The sequence below is a fragment of the Enoplosus armatus genome, chromosome 19 (genome assembly GCF_043641665.1).
Source record: "Enoplosus armatus isolate fEnoArm2 chromosome 19, fEnoArm2.hap1, whole genome shotgun sequence".
NCBI classification, from domain to species: domain Eukaryota; kingdom Metazoa; phylum Chordata; class Actinopteri; order Centrarchiformes; family Enoplosidae; genus Enoplosus; species Enoplosus armatus.
Window position 1 is genome coordinate 2852204 of NC_092198.1, and position 14608 is coordinate 2866811.

Consider the following 14608-nt stretch of genomic DNA (forward strand, 5'->3'; position numbering starts at 1 on the left):
GGTGAAGTTACAGTGACGGTAAATGTGATGCGAAAGCTGTGATTATCTGCTCTCGCTCACCTGTGGGTTCGGTCCTCGCAGCTTCTTCCTCGGGTTCAGGCACAGGTTTGATCACGTCCACCGCTGCCTTCTCCTCCTCCTCGTCGCCTTCGTCGTACTCCTCTTTTTTGTCTTCGGGCTCGTCTACGGTTTTCTTCAGCTCAGCTGTCGGCTCTTCGTCGTCTCCCTCGTCCTCCTCCTCCTCAACGGCAGCAGGGTGACTGGTAACTGAGGGTGAAAGCAGGAAGTGAAACGTAACAGATTTGCATTCAGTTGTAATGTGACTGATTGAACTCATAGTTATAAAGTAGCAGTCAACTGGAGTGAGAAAGACTAAAATATGTGACTAAGAAATACATTAAAGTACAAATCAGCCAAATTATTCCACAGCAATCTATCAACAACACTTTTCCTAAACTACCACAAAACAAGAAGCTGTTGGATGAAATGAATAACAATGAAAAAGGATCTGATGGTCTTTGTGACGGGAAGCTTGGATAATGATAGAGATAAGTGTGCAGATGTTTTACATGAATGCAGTATACAAATGGAGGAGACATAAGTGTGGTGTTGTGAAAGAAAAGAAAGGACAAATATACAAGATGTTGTCTTGGCTGAACGCTTCAGTTCTTTATTCTATTCTATCTTGTTTTTATTTGCATCAATTTGAGGATTTTGGATTTTTCTTTTTGTCCTCTAAGCTGCATGTGAAGAACAGTATGACTGTAAAAATATTAGATTTAAATAAGTTATGTGTAAAACTAGAGATAAACCTCAGAACTTGTGAATGTTACAGGATTTTAAACAATATAAAACAAGTGCATGAAACTGTTTTGCTCACCGATTGTTTCTGTTTCACCCTCCTCAGTTTTTTCTTCATCAGCAGCCTGTTTGACGTCGTCCTCGTCCTCATCCTCGTCCTCGCCGGTGTCTGCTTCAGTCTTTACTGCCTCCTCCTGGACAGTGAACGCTGCTGCAGTGGTAGCTACAAATACACAGTGCAGTATAAATACACAGCCAGCCATTGTGATATGCCAGGCAACATTATGGGAGAGGAAAGTTTGGGAACTGGAATGATGATACAAGAAATAAATAAATAACAAGACAGCAGTAAAATGTATTAATTTATTTAAAATTCAGATTTCTCATGATAAAATATTATTATTTTAAGTTATTATTACTAGTACAATCTTTATTATTGTTGCTGTTGTTGTTTTTGGTACCTATTTTTTTTTTCATCTGTTCATCTAAAAATAGAATAAAAATAAACATGTCTTATAAAATTCATATATAAAATATAATAAATATATTCATCCATATACAGTTTTCTCCTTTTCTATAGTACATATCATCAATATTGACGTAATATTGATTTAACCGTTGACATTTTGACCTTTGTTTTTGTCCATTAAGGTAATTTGAATGGACGCCTGCCAGCCAATCAGAAACAAGACAATTTGAATAGACGCCTGCCAGCCAATCAGAAACAAGCATGTCCTCTGGCTGTGGAGCACTGTAATTTAACTCAAAATGAAAGTTATCAATAATGTTGGACTATACCTGCTAGCAAGACGTCATCAACATCATCATCACCTTCCTTATCTTCATCATCATCATCATCCTCTTCATCCTCACTAGCTAACGACTCTGATGTGAGTTCTTCATCATCTTTTTCAGTGTCAACAAGTGTCTCTGTGATGTCTTTTTCGTCCTCTTGATCGAAGGTGAACTCAAATGAGCTGATATCGACACCTTCGTCATCTTTATCATCATCATCATCATCATCATCATCATCATCATCATCACCATCGGTTGTGTCATAGGAGATGTCTTCACTGAAGACAGATTCTTCATCTGTTTTAAGAGCAATGTCATCATCATCATCTTCATCACCTAAGACACCACTGTCTGTACTCTCAAAGGGAGGGACGTCGACTTCCTCCTCTTCATCCTCCTTTTTATCATCATCATCATCATCGTGGATGTCCTCTTCAGTGACATCATCAGGTTTGTCATGATCATCCTCGTCTTCATCATCGTCGAGGTCAGCGTGGATGTCTTTGTCAAGGTCAAAGTCGAGGTCTCCATCTTTGAGGTCACTGTCTTCCTCATCATCTTCATCGTCTGCAAAGTGCTCAGAGGAGGCAACAGAGATGTCTTCATCTGATTGGTCCAGATCATCATCATCCTCATCAGTGTCTTCAGCAACTTTGGCGTCTTCTTCCAGGTGTTCAACATCATCATCTTCGACAGCAGGTAAGGGAGGAAGATCTTCCTCATCAGCAAGTTTATAATCATCGACTTCATCATCTTCATCATCCTCACTAGCAGCAGGAATAGGAGGAAGATCAAGCTCCAGGTCATCGTCGGTGTCTTCCGCAATGACGTCATCGCTGTCAGATGTTGTGACGCCTGCAGCTAGTCTGTCATCTTCATCGTCGTCGTCGTCATCCATCTCTTCCTCCTCCTCGCTGGAGAGAAGTGCGGATTCACTGACGTCTGAGGTGTCAACGAACGCATCGTCACTGGCGTCGTCTTCATCATCGTCTTCTTCGTCTTTTTCGTCATCTTCATCAGGCAGAGTCACGTCTTCGTCACTGTCTTTGACGTCAACAGGTGCGTCAGACTCAGAATCAGGAGACACTGCCGACTCTTCATCCTCAGAAGTGGAGATAGGTTCAGGAGAAACTTCATCATCATCATCGTCTTCTTCATCAGCAGCATCTGCCTTCTCTTCTTCTTCCTCTTCCTCCTCATCGCCTTTGTCAGGCTCTTCTTCCTCCTCTGCTTCCTCTTTCACGTCATCTTCATCATCATCATCTTCATCAATTGCAGCTGCAGCCGCTTCAGGTTCCTTCTTATCGTCCTCGTCTTCATCCTCATCTTGCTCCACCTCAGCAGCTACCTCCAAATCCTCTTCCTCCTCCTCCTCTGCCTTCACATCATCTTCCTCTTCATCAGCAGCTGCTTCAACTCCCTCTCCCTCCTCCTCCTCCCCTTCCTCCTCCTCCACAACTTCTGCTCCTTCCTCCTCTCCTTCCTCCTCCTCCTCATCCACAGCTTCTGCTCCCTCCTCTTCTTCTTCTTCTTCCTCCACTCCTTCCTCCTCCCCATCCACAGCTTCTACTCCCTCCTCTTCTTCGTCTTCCTCCTCCACTCCTTCCTCCTCCCCCTCCTCATATTCCTCTTCTTCCTCATCGTAATACTCCTCCTCCTCCTCTTCATACTCTTCGTCCTCATAATACTCCTCTTCCTCATCTTCATACTCCTCCTCCTCCTCCTCTTCCTCCTCCACCTCCTCCTCCTCCTCCTCCCCAGCAGCCTCCACTTCCTCTCCCTCTTCTCCCTCCTCCTCCTCAACCTCTTCTTCGTCCTCCACAACTTCAACCGCCGGTGGTTTCATCTTAGCTTGCATCCCTACGACTGTAAGAAACATGTTAAAGTTATTCTAATGATCACTGTAATAATGTTTATTTATGTGTCACAAATCTCTCATCAACCTCTGGTGCTGTTATGGAGGAAATCTGGAAAGTCTAGATATTTATTACCTGACTTGAAAAAGTAATAATAGAAGTGATTTATGCTGTTAAATACTAACATACATCCTAAGAGATTAACTCACAACTGCCCCCCTGTACAACAGACAGGAAGGAACGGGGCATGAATGAGCAACTTAAATGTTACACATGAATATTTATAGTACTGCAAGTAATTAAATAATATGTATTGAAGTAATACATCGTACAGCTGTAAAGTAAACTTGTAGCTGCATGAACTGTTTCTACTACAAGCTGTAAACACAACATTGACAAATGATGATAAATATAACACTAGGAAATGTTGTTGTTCGCTTATTTACGCACCCAGCAGGTATGGCAAAACATTAGCATTCATTTGGCATCTGTGACCATAAATATAAGTCCTATATTCACTCTCCTTGTAGCTTAAAGTCTCCACCAACAGCTGAAGGAAATATCTGACTCTTCAGCTCTAAATGCTCCACCATGTTCACCAGCTAGTCGCTAACTTTGTCCGTCTGCTGTTTGGTGCTGGGCAGGCTGTGAACAGCCGGTTTATCAGAGCTTTTTCCCTGAAAACAGCTGCCTACTGCAGATGGAAACATCTGATTAGAGAAGCGAGACTGAGCCAAACAGCAAAATTTGCAGGCCATGAAAATAAAAATGAGCTGAGGGAAACCCCCCTTCACATTACACAGTCATTTGATACAGCTTTAATACAAGTCTTCCTGTTCTTCTAGCCTGCAAACAATCAAGCTCCAATATAAATGTGCATAAAGAGGTACTCACCTTTACTCCTGGATGGTAGAAATTCTCCTGCAACACAGACACAGAAATGGAAATCAGCAACAAAACAAAACTACATGCTACTGTTTGGATGTCAGCTCACATACAGAACATTCAGTCAGTTTTAGTAGAAGTTTAATAACATAGTGGAAGCAGTTGAAATGAGAACATTAGTGGGAAACAGACAAGCTTCTTATGAGAAAGGTTATTCGGGCAGCAGGATAATAAGGAACAACACATACCTTTGACTATTGCTAGTAGAGTGATTTACTGTTGTTGCCTCCATTACTCGACTGTTACAAGGGCGAGGGACGGGGTGGATTATATCTACCTGGGGTTAATCTACACGTTCATAGAAAAATGTAACCATAGAATACCTTTTGCTTTCTTAATCTTCACATCCACTTCCTCCTTCTCCTCCTCCTCCTCCAACCACCTTGAATCTTTGAGATCGTTCATAGATCAAGTCAGCTTGAAACTCTCACCATAATAACACTCAAGTCTCTGGCAATGTTGTCACCTAGATCCATGTATGTCTTCCTACAGTCCCTCAGCCACACATTTTATGTATTTCTGTGAGCTTTTAACAAAACAGCGAAGTCAACGAACCATGTCCATCTTAATCATTTTCATCCATTGATTTCAGTTTATGAGATAATGTTTGCCACGCTTACAAAGTCAAAACAGGACAAATTGCAGCACATGTGCCGTTCCGTGTAATGAATTGCTTTTTGCCTTCATGAGCTGTTTTTTTATGGGTTATAAAAACATAGACAAGACATTCATAGCAGCGAGCAAGGCTTTTTCATCGCTTTATCTGCAGCCGAATGATGATTGCAACAGGAAATACATTGAAAACTTGAATCAATACAAACCTTTTTTCCTCACTGCGTATAGATTTCCTGGAGAAGAGGAGAGGGAACTGAGTAAATGCACTGTAACGTCATAACAACATGTTTATGTAGCTTTATGGAATACACTGTGACTGTACCTTCGTCTTCCTCAGGAGCAATCAGGTTGGAAGCAAATTTGAATATTACACTGAACACGTTGGTTGATTCCTCCACGGCTTCGTTCACCAACTTCATGGGGTCTGAGCCGATCTTGCTGAGGCCTCCTGGTGGAGCAGGGACATGAATACAGGCACACAAACACACCGGTGGATTTAGTCACTCGTTTTGTTTGACTGAAGTTGTTTTCCTGAACCAAACAAATCCAAAGAGTTTCTGAACTCTTACTCACACGTTTCCTCACTGCAGACGAAGCTCTCGTTCAATGCAATGAGGAAACTCTGGAGCAAAGGGTTAAACTGACGGTGGGGCCACAGGGGCTGAAGTCAAAAAGCTGAAATCTGGATTTCAGGAGATGATCAATGTTCTAATAGGAGCAGGGACCCCCCACCTTCCAGTTTAACCACAGTTCTACATAACATTGTTGTATATGCGTGTAAGCATTGACCCTCTTTCATCAAGTCATCATTCATGGGTTCTAATCTGCTTTTGAACGTATCAGAATATTGATCGTCAACACACTAGACAATGGGAATTTTGGCTCAAATTAAACAGACAGAGAGTCTCCCAGTGCTTTAATATGAACTTGTTTGATGAAGGAGGGCCGGAGTTCCCAGCATTTGAATCAGGGCAGTTAAACAGATCTGAGTCCCGAAAAGAGGTTTTGAAATTGCAGGAAAAACTAAATACGTGATTGTTTTTTGTCCACGGAGAATAGTTTTGCATATTTCACAGTTTTTCTAGCCCTGAATGAAACCAGATCAATGCAAAAAGCGAAGTGGGAAGCAAAATAAACATAGAAAAATATAGAAAACAATAGAACAGAAGAATATAGCAGTAAAATGCATTTTAAAGGCAGAGATTTCAGATGAGATTGATGTATTTTATTTTTCCGGGATTGCTTTGGTAAATCAAGCTCATCTGAAGCACTGACATATTCAAAATGTCTTATTTTTCTTCCTGGTTGGAATCAAAATACTCAAACTAAACTACAAACTATCCATAACGCCATGTTACCGTACGTCTGAATAGAATGAAAGCAGTATCAGACAGGGATGCAGAAATAAAGCAGCTTGTACTCTACAGATCTGCAGACTTGGCTGTGCAGGCCTGTCTAACATTGATAGCTGATATTAGCAGTCAATGTTAGATAATTAGTAGTTTTTATCAGCAGCTGGTCTGATTAGTTAGTAGCAGATAAGGTGCCTTGCCTCTACGGCCTGATTCCTTTAAAACCTTCCTGACGACAGGAGGTGGACGACCTGGTTGGATGAGAAACACAGTGGCAATAAGCAAAGACACTGAGGACAGTGGTGAAGCAAAGAGAGGAGAGGGGGGAGGATGAAAGAGGGAGGTGCTGTCTGTGTTCACACCATGACGGCATGATAAAGACGTGACACGCAGACTACAGCCTTTGACAATGAATTTGAATGAATTCTGTGTCAGAAAGAACAAAAGAGAAGTTGATATTTCTATCAATATCTATGCACACATTGATTTGTCCTTGTGCTCTTTTGTCCTTTGTTTCAAGATGAAATTGTGAATATGAAAGATATTTAATTAGCAATATTATAGTCCAGGGAAAATGTATGCACTGCTATGCTTTGGTTATGCTATTAATTTACAGTGAGAATCGTTGTGTTATGAGTCTGGAAATTAAGGAGCAATGAAGTGAGATGCTCTTGTTAGAGTTAGAAAATTGAGTAGAGGTGAACACAACAGAAATTAATGGAGTTTTGGAAGCATTGTTTGTTTTAATGTTGTGAGGAGAAGTGGAAACAATGCTTGCAACAGAGAAACATGTGAACAAGTAAAAGTTGTCAATTTTATAGCTGTACAAAAACAATAACATACTAAAGTGAAGGAAAAGAAAGACATAATAAACAACATTTATGATAAATAACAATGATCAAATGAAAGGGAGGGAGCCTGCGCTGCATGGTCAAACAGCAAACTCATTTGCACTAAACTAATTTGTTGGTTTGTAGTGGTGCATTAAAACTAAATCTACATCCACTCTAACAGAGAAGCCTGACATGTGCTATGACGTACTGTATTGCACATGAGTGGATGGACAACTGACTGTTGGTCACTTAAAAAGCCTGTCAACGAGGAGCAAGTCTTTCTGCTTGCATGACAATTGTGCAGGCAAAATGGTGATTAAATATACTATAATCCACTTGTAGATATGAAATGTACAGCATATTGCTTCAATATGTATTGAAGCAAGTATTGAGAGCTGTTTTTTTTGGGAGCTGAATCTCGTTCCAAATTTACCCATTTTACAACCCTCAAAACTGAGCCAATCTGGCAGCCTTATATGAGCCAGAGCCAGCCCACATTGGTCCTCTGGTCAGCCACAATCTGCCTGAGTCAGCTGGCTAAGTAAAAGCTGCATGAAAATGTGAACTCCACCCAGGAGTTTATACATTTACATACAAATTTCCAAATTTCAGTCAAGAAGAAGGAAAAACATGTCCCTCAAAAGGTCTTCTTCAGTGGACACCTGTATTTGAGACTGAGAAGCTCAGAGGTGAACAGAAAACACCTCTCCTTACCTGAAATGGTCTTGTAGTCCATCACATCAAACATGATGACAAACACACAAGACCATGTAATGATGAGAGCCAGAACCAAGATCCAGGCCAGCGGGGAGCTGAAGGTAGAGTGGAGGTCATCTGTAAAAGTCTTCTTGGACCCTCGGACAGGCGGTGACCCGGCGTCTCCACCCTTATTGTCGATGACCATGGTGGTGGTGGTCGACGACCGCGCTGAGGAGCAAAGACACTATGATCAGATACTTCTATAGAGCAGTTTTTATTGGGATGTATTGAGGACATAACTCTCTAATGATCACAAGAAAACTAAACTAAGAAAAATCATCTTCACCCATTTCAAGTCTAGTTTTCTTTAAGGAACAAAGAATACCTGACAGCAGATATACTGGATTTTTGTGATGACTCCCTTTAGAAATGAGTAAGTGGCCTTGCCATACATTCACTGACCCAAACAAAATTCAGTTTCTATACTTGCTTTGGTTGCATGTACAATGGCAAAATAATATAGTGGGTATACTAATAGCAATTATAATGTTATTGACCTTTTCAAAACAATGTTATTAAGTGATTGTTGTGAACACAGACTCAACTGTATAAACCAACCAGAAGCAATTAACAACTATCAACAACAGTAAACAGTAGGCCAGCTGTTCATTTTCTGTTCACTGAAAATTTAACATGTAAATGTTTCATTTATTTCCTTATATATATTGTAAGATGCATATTTATAGTGTCTTAAAGACTAGAATTAAGGGACAATGTTGGAAATCCCAGAACTGCAGTGACTGTTTTAAAACAACCCTCTTAGAGAAACTGATGGTTACCTCTGTGACTCAAACTGGGGCTAAAAGTTACGCTAACGTGTTAGCGTAGCTTACATGTCCATCAGCTACGATCAACATTAGCATTCATTTGGAGTCATGTTGCTGTCCACCTGACAAATGTAAATCCCATGTTCACTGTCATCTTAAGTAGCTCTGTTTTGGTCTCTACCAATTCCTGAGGAAAAATATCTGACTCTATAGCTTAGCTGCTACGTGCTCCACGAGCTAGTCGCTAACATTGTCTGCCTCCTGTTTGGTACGGGGCAGTGTAAAGTTTATGAGTGTGTTTTGAATCTTCAGTCAATATAAGCTTAATTTTCCTGATTTCTGTGCTGTGTTGCTGTACATATTCTGCCACCGGCAGTTGGTTTCAGTTGAACACTCTGTTGCTAGCAGTTTAACTGACATTGTGAAATCCACCATTTTGTCTAATCTGTGACCAAGCAAATATTGAGAGGCATCTTTTATCTACTCCTGAAATGCCCTCGTTGCAGCATTTTCTGTAGGTATTATTTCATTACAGCTGTTTTAATATTGTTGATTTGTGATTTAGTTAGTTGATAAATGCTAATTCAGTTTTTCTGTGACCAGTTTACCACCAACCAAGCTAGCCGCTATACTAGCTATCCAAGGCTAGTTAATGTGTTGCTAAGTAAATTACAGTGCTAGCTAACTGTCATGTTTTCTACTCTTTGTAGGCTACTTTATCCTGTGTTGTACTGATTTTTACTTCACAATTTCCTCCAGTAAAAATCTCAGACGCCAACTCCAGTTTTCAACCTGAATTGGATGTGTGTTTAGCTCGCTGTGCATCTAGTTACATGCAGAGTGAGGGCAGAAGAGTGTCATGTAGAGTGGTTTTGCTCAAAATTAACATCAAAAGTATTAATTATCTCTCCATTTCAAGCACTTTAATCCCCACGTAAGTTACATTTCATGCCATTGGGTATAACTTTCTGGGGGAAAAGTGTCTACCTGAATCTGTGTAGGAAGTGGGTCGAGTACCATTTATGGTCAGAAGGTCAAACATTCAATTTCTGTTCCCAGCAGACTCTCTATGTTGACCCAGTCTTGCATAGTCTTGTTATTATGAACGCTTTACTAATCAGGAACCAGTGCAATCTGTTTTGTGTTGCTTTAAAATGTTATAATGTTTATGATAAGACAGTGTTTCAGGAGGTAACACGTACTGTGGCTATAAACACAGATTTTAAACAGTGCATCGTATTATTTTTGACTCTTTTTAATTAAGATACGAGATAATGGATTAGTTTTTGTTACATAAAATCAGTTACAGCGTAGTTGATAATGTCACCGTGGGTGTGTTGGGAAAGCTCCGGCCACCTGTTGACTCTCTTCAGCTCACTGTTGGCAGCTACTGAAGGCTACTCCATTACTGCTGACTCAAACAGCTTAGCAGCACTCTAAACACACACACACACACACACACACACACACCTCTGTCTAACCTCATTACTCTTGACTCCATTAGGTTAACGCAACACACGAGTGATGAAACCTCCCAGTGATAACGGGACGATTGTCATGGCGTTGGACGGCTGCTATAGGTTTGAGTAAGTGTGACTAAATGTCCTGAAAAATGTCAGTGTTGTCAACCATGCTTTCTTTGAAGGAGGTAGTTAGAAAGAGTACCAAACACCAAAACTCTGCTCATGGTGTATGAATGGATGGCCTCTCTGGTATATGAATTTCTTTTTTTTTAACTGATTGCACTGTGGCCTAAGCTGGTGTCAGTCACATACCCAGAACGAGATATTTTGACAACTACTGATCACACTGCAATGAAATTTAACAAAAGTAATTGCTGGATTTTTATATGATTTGTGTAACCTGAGACATAAGACATCAGTAGTTCTAATTTCAAATGTAATCTGAATAAAAGTTAATGAGTTACTTAGACTTTATGTTGTATGTTATAAACAAAAAAAACGTTTTGAAGTTAGTGGTATGTAATATTAACAATCTTCAGTAAATCAAACAAGTTCATGTTTTGATTTTATTGCTAACAGCTACCATGCTAGCGAGCCTATGCTAACGAACTATCAAGTCGTCAACAGTGTACCTCCATTGGTCATGCATGGATCTGTTCTTAGCTCATACACTGGATGAATTTAAACATGCCAGTCTGCAAGTTAATGGAAAGCTTGTAAAATTCCTAAAATACACAAACTACACACAAAAAAAGCTCATAGATTACAATCCCAGTACTTTCAACCTGTACTCATCTTTACTTTTAGGAACTTTAGGAACAAAAGACACCAGTCAAATCTGATTGGAGGCTTCCTATTTCAACCCCGGTATTCACTGAGGTCTTGCTGCTGTTATACACCCTGCCACACTGGGAGCGGCCCAGTACAACCACAGCCCACTGTTGGTAGATTCACTGGAGTAAATGGAGAGTAATAGCTCACTTGGGACATTTCATCAGTAGTTGTTGAGTGAGAGAGTTTTGCTTCCTCTTACAGGCTTTTATGGGTAGATTTCACCACGTACTGTCGTCCTGTTTACATGTAGTACTCACTTCTCCAAGCTCTGGGGTTACTGCTGATGTTATGATGTGAAACCTGCCTGATTCAAGTTTCTGCACTCAAATTCATGAAAACCGGCATCAGCCATCAGACCAAAACCACAATTTTTGCCTAAGAATGCCGATTGGTCAGCTGGACAGCAACATATCTTGACAACTACTGGTCAGATTTCCATTAAATTTGTATTCAGTCCTTAATATTTCAGGGACCTTCATGACCTTTCATCCAGTTCTACTGTCAGGTCAAATGAATGGTCGTCTAGATAAATATTGTTTTGTGGTTTTTATGTTCCTGGTTTTGTCATGTTGGGCTGCACTAAGGCAAAATCCACTCTCCAATTGCTCTTTTAATGATTAAGCAATAAACCGCTGAAACCTTGAAACCACTGTTTAGTTTTTCCGCTGACCCTTTGACCTTTCCTCAGGTGCCACCATCAAGACAAAATTTCTACTTCTAAATGTGTCCAGATTGTCATGAAATTTACTCATTTTTATTTTGGTCACTCTGTGAGCTTCTCCTCCAGCTCTCTGATCAGAGCATTAACATTAACATCAATAGCTTGTAAATCTTTCCCTCCACCTTCGCTTTAATGCCTCTGTTGACTTTTTAAAGCCAACTCTAAATGGTTTGACCAGCCATCCATGCACGATTCCTCCTTTTATGGCTGACTTTTCTGTTGTTACTCTCACTGGGTATCCATGACAGCTCAGCTCAGAGCGGTCATTAGGAGCTCATGGTAGCCTGTTCGGTCAGAATATGGGGAACCGTAGTCATAACATTTCCTTAATGAGAGCGCAGAGCTGAACTAAGTGCAGCAGAGACCTTTGCAATCCGGCTGGTTGAGCACGGTGGTGCTATTAATCAGGTTAGGAGCTTGATTCAAGCTGCCGTTGTGCATCTGCTGTAATGTTAGTGTGTGACACTGCAGACTGTCCATCCAGACCATTTAGGATGCAATAATCCGTAAGAGGAAATGGATTACAGGTCACCATAAATATAAAGTACAGTCATTCTACTACACTACATTACTACAAAGTCTATTTTACAGATTATTTGTAATTAAAAAAAAAATCACACATTTATATTTGATCTGCTCTCTGCTCACAGACATCAACTTCCCCAAGTATGGACCATTTCCACCATTTGCAACAGCTCTGTAAACACTGACCTGAGTTGTATATTCAACGCCCATGATTACTCTTAAACACACTTGCTGCCAAAAACTACACAAGAAACAGTATATTCAATAGCCTTTGACATAATTACTCTTTTAAATGGCAATGCAAGAAGCATTGCCATTTTATTTCAGCACATTTAATATTTCCAGAACAAAATCAAGCTAGAAGTTATTGTAAGTTTTCCAAAACATTTTACTGTTCAGAACTTTCTTGTAGGGCTGACTAAGTGCAGTTTGCTAGTAAAATCTTAATGTATGAGATAACTTGATCTTGTGATCTTGACTTAGTTGGAATTTATTACCTCAAGACACCAAATGCTTGTCATATATGGTTTAAGCACAGTGTTCTGAGGTATCAATAATAATGTTATCGCTAACAGAATAATGGTCTTCCACACTTTTACAGTCTGTCCAAGTCTGTCCTGTCTGTCCTCATGACCATGTGAGAGGGAGGAGACATCAGAAATCCAAGAGGATGAAGTAAGCAGGCTTATTACCACCATTTGCTCTCTTGTTTTTGAGGCAATAATTTGGTATCCTGAGATAATGTGACAATTAAAAATTAAAAGTTACTTGGGAAAACCTTCTTAAAAAATAAACATGAACACCACAAGAGCATCATTCTTGAGCGTGGAAGTTAACTCTTGACCTTGGAAATAGTTGCTTCAAGCTTGACAAAATAATCTTTCCACTCACTCGTCGTTTCCGGAGCTTTCAACCACGTCACGGTCTTCATCAGTGGCTGGAGTTCCTTCTGTTGTCATGTGGCTCTCAGTTGTCATCTCCAACTCCATCCTCTGATGAAGGCCTTGAGATGTGTTTGAAAGCTCCGGAAAAGCTAGTAATTGGAACCTACATGTATGTTGTGAGGTGGATAATCGCCATCTCCTTATCTTAATTAAGACACACGTTTTCAGTTATACAGGTTCAATAGCAGTCTTGTCAGGTCGAAGGTGGGCAGAGCTATGCTGAAGTCACCAAACTCCATTTACATTTGAAGATGTCTTCTTTTCCAACTGTGCCATGTCAAAATGTCCTCTGTAAAAATGAAGGTGTAAAGTGTCAATCTGCACACGCCCACTCAGTGAGAAGATCTTTAATCCACCAAATAAGTGAAAACAAGTTTTCTCAAGCTTTAATAGCAGCAACAGCTGCCGTCTACTCTCAGACCCTCTTGTTTGTCTCATTTCATCATCCATGAACCAAAAACAGTTAAAAGTCGTGTAACAACAGTGTCAGTTGATGTGGTTACATGCAACAGGAGGCACAGTGTTGATGCTGCCCTGATCCTATACAGCACTGTAGATGTCACAGGGGTCTTAAAGCTGCATTACAAATAGCCGATACATGATAGCGCCGTATTTTTAGATACTTCCAATCATGAAATTCCCCTACACACCAGGTAGCACGACGTCAGAGGGACTGTGTGCAAAACAAAACATACGGAGCCCTGCAAGAGCTTCATATACACAATGTGAAGGGCTTCCATGTTGAAATTTAACAGTAAAACTTAATGTGATGATACTTTACCTTCAACTGCCTCTGTCATACTTTCAAAATAAAAGTTCTATTCCAGCAGTAAATCCCTTGTGCAGATTATGTTGCCATGAAAAGAAATATTTCTGGTAGATCCTCAACTCCTCTGCGCGATTTAATCCCAGTGTTTAATTCCAATCTAGCAATGTCCTGTGAATGGCTGGTGCGGAGGATATGTGGAAAACCCGAATCCTTTGGCCACCACTGGTAACACTACACCTCTTTTCCCATTCTCATGACTTAAATCTGCATTTTCCTTTCTTGTTCCAGAAGTCAGAAACTGCTTGCGAGGCGGTCCAGAGAGTTGACTTCCGTCCCAGTGGATGAGGCTGGGGAGACGGACAGAGACCAAGTTAAGGTGGTCACTGTCTTTGCCCTTTTCCTGGTTGGGGCTGGGGTTGTAGATAGAGCAGCCCCCCCCCCCCCCTCCCCTCTACCCGCTCTGACAGAATTAGATCAACCACTGGGACTGACGGACGATGGAAGGCAAAGCGAGAAGAGAGAGCTTCAAGGTAACTTTATCCCACCAGCCAATGTTGCTGCTGGAGTCACGTGATTACAGTGTGGACAGTGGTTTCACACTGCTAAAAATCAATAAGATCTAAATCAAA

The 14608-nt window shown here is 40.7% G+C and overlaps 1 protein-coding gene across 1 annotated transcript; it reads right to left on the reverse strand.

Moving 5' to 3' along the window:
• Positions 1 to 7: 7 nt before the first annotated feature.
• On the reverse strand, positions 8 to 14010 carry LOC139302594 (triadin-like). Its single transcript, XM_070926296.1, has 10 exons — positions 13992 to 14010; positions 7912 to 8124; positions 6565 to 6615; positions 5335 to 5460; positions 4721 to 4786; positions 4347 to 4373; positions 3098 to 3462; positions 1600 to 2974; positions 881 to 1024; positions 8 to 267 (listed from the first exon to the last, which is right to left on the reverse strand). Exons 1-10 carry the CDS (start codon positions 14008 to 14010, stop codon positions 8 to 10), a joined length of 2646 nt encoding a protein of 881 aa, XP_070782397.1.
• Positions 14011 to 14608: the final 598 nt, after the last annotated feature.

Bases quoted from the DNA above. Each gene is read 5' to 3' on its own strand.
- LOC139302594 (XM_070926296.1), bottom strand. The intron at 5,461-6,564 runs GCAAGGCACCTT...CTGCTCCACCAG, and splicing joins AAAGGAATCAGGCCGTAGAG to GAGGCCTCAGCAAGATCGGC. The intron at 4,787-5,334 runs GTACAGTCACAG...ACGATCTCAAAG, and splicing joins TGCTCCTGAGGAAGACGAAG to ATTCAAGGTGGTTGGAGGAG.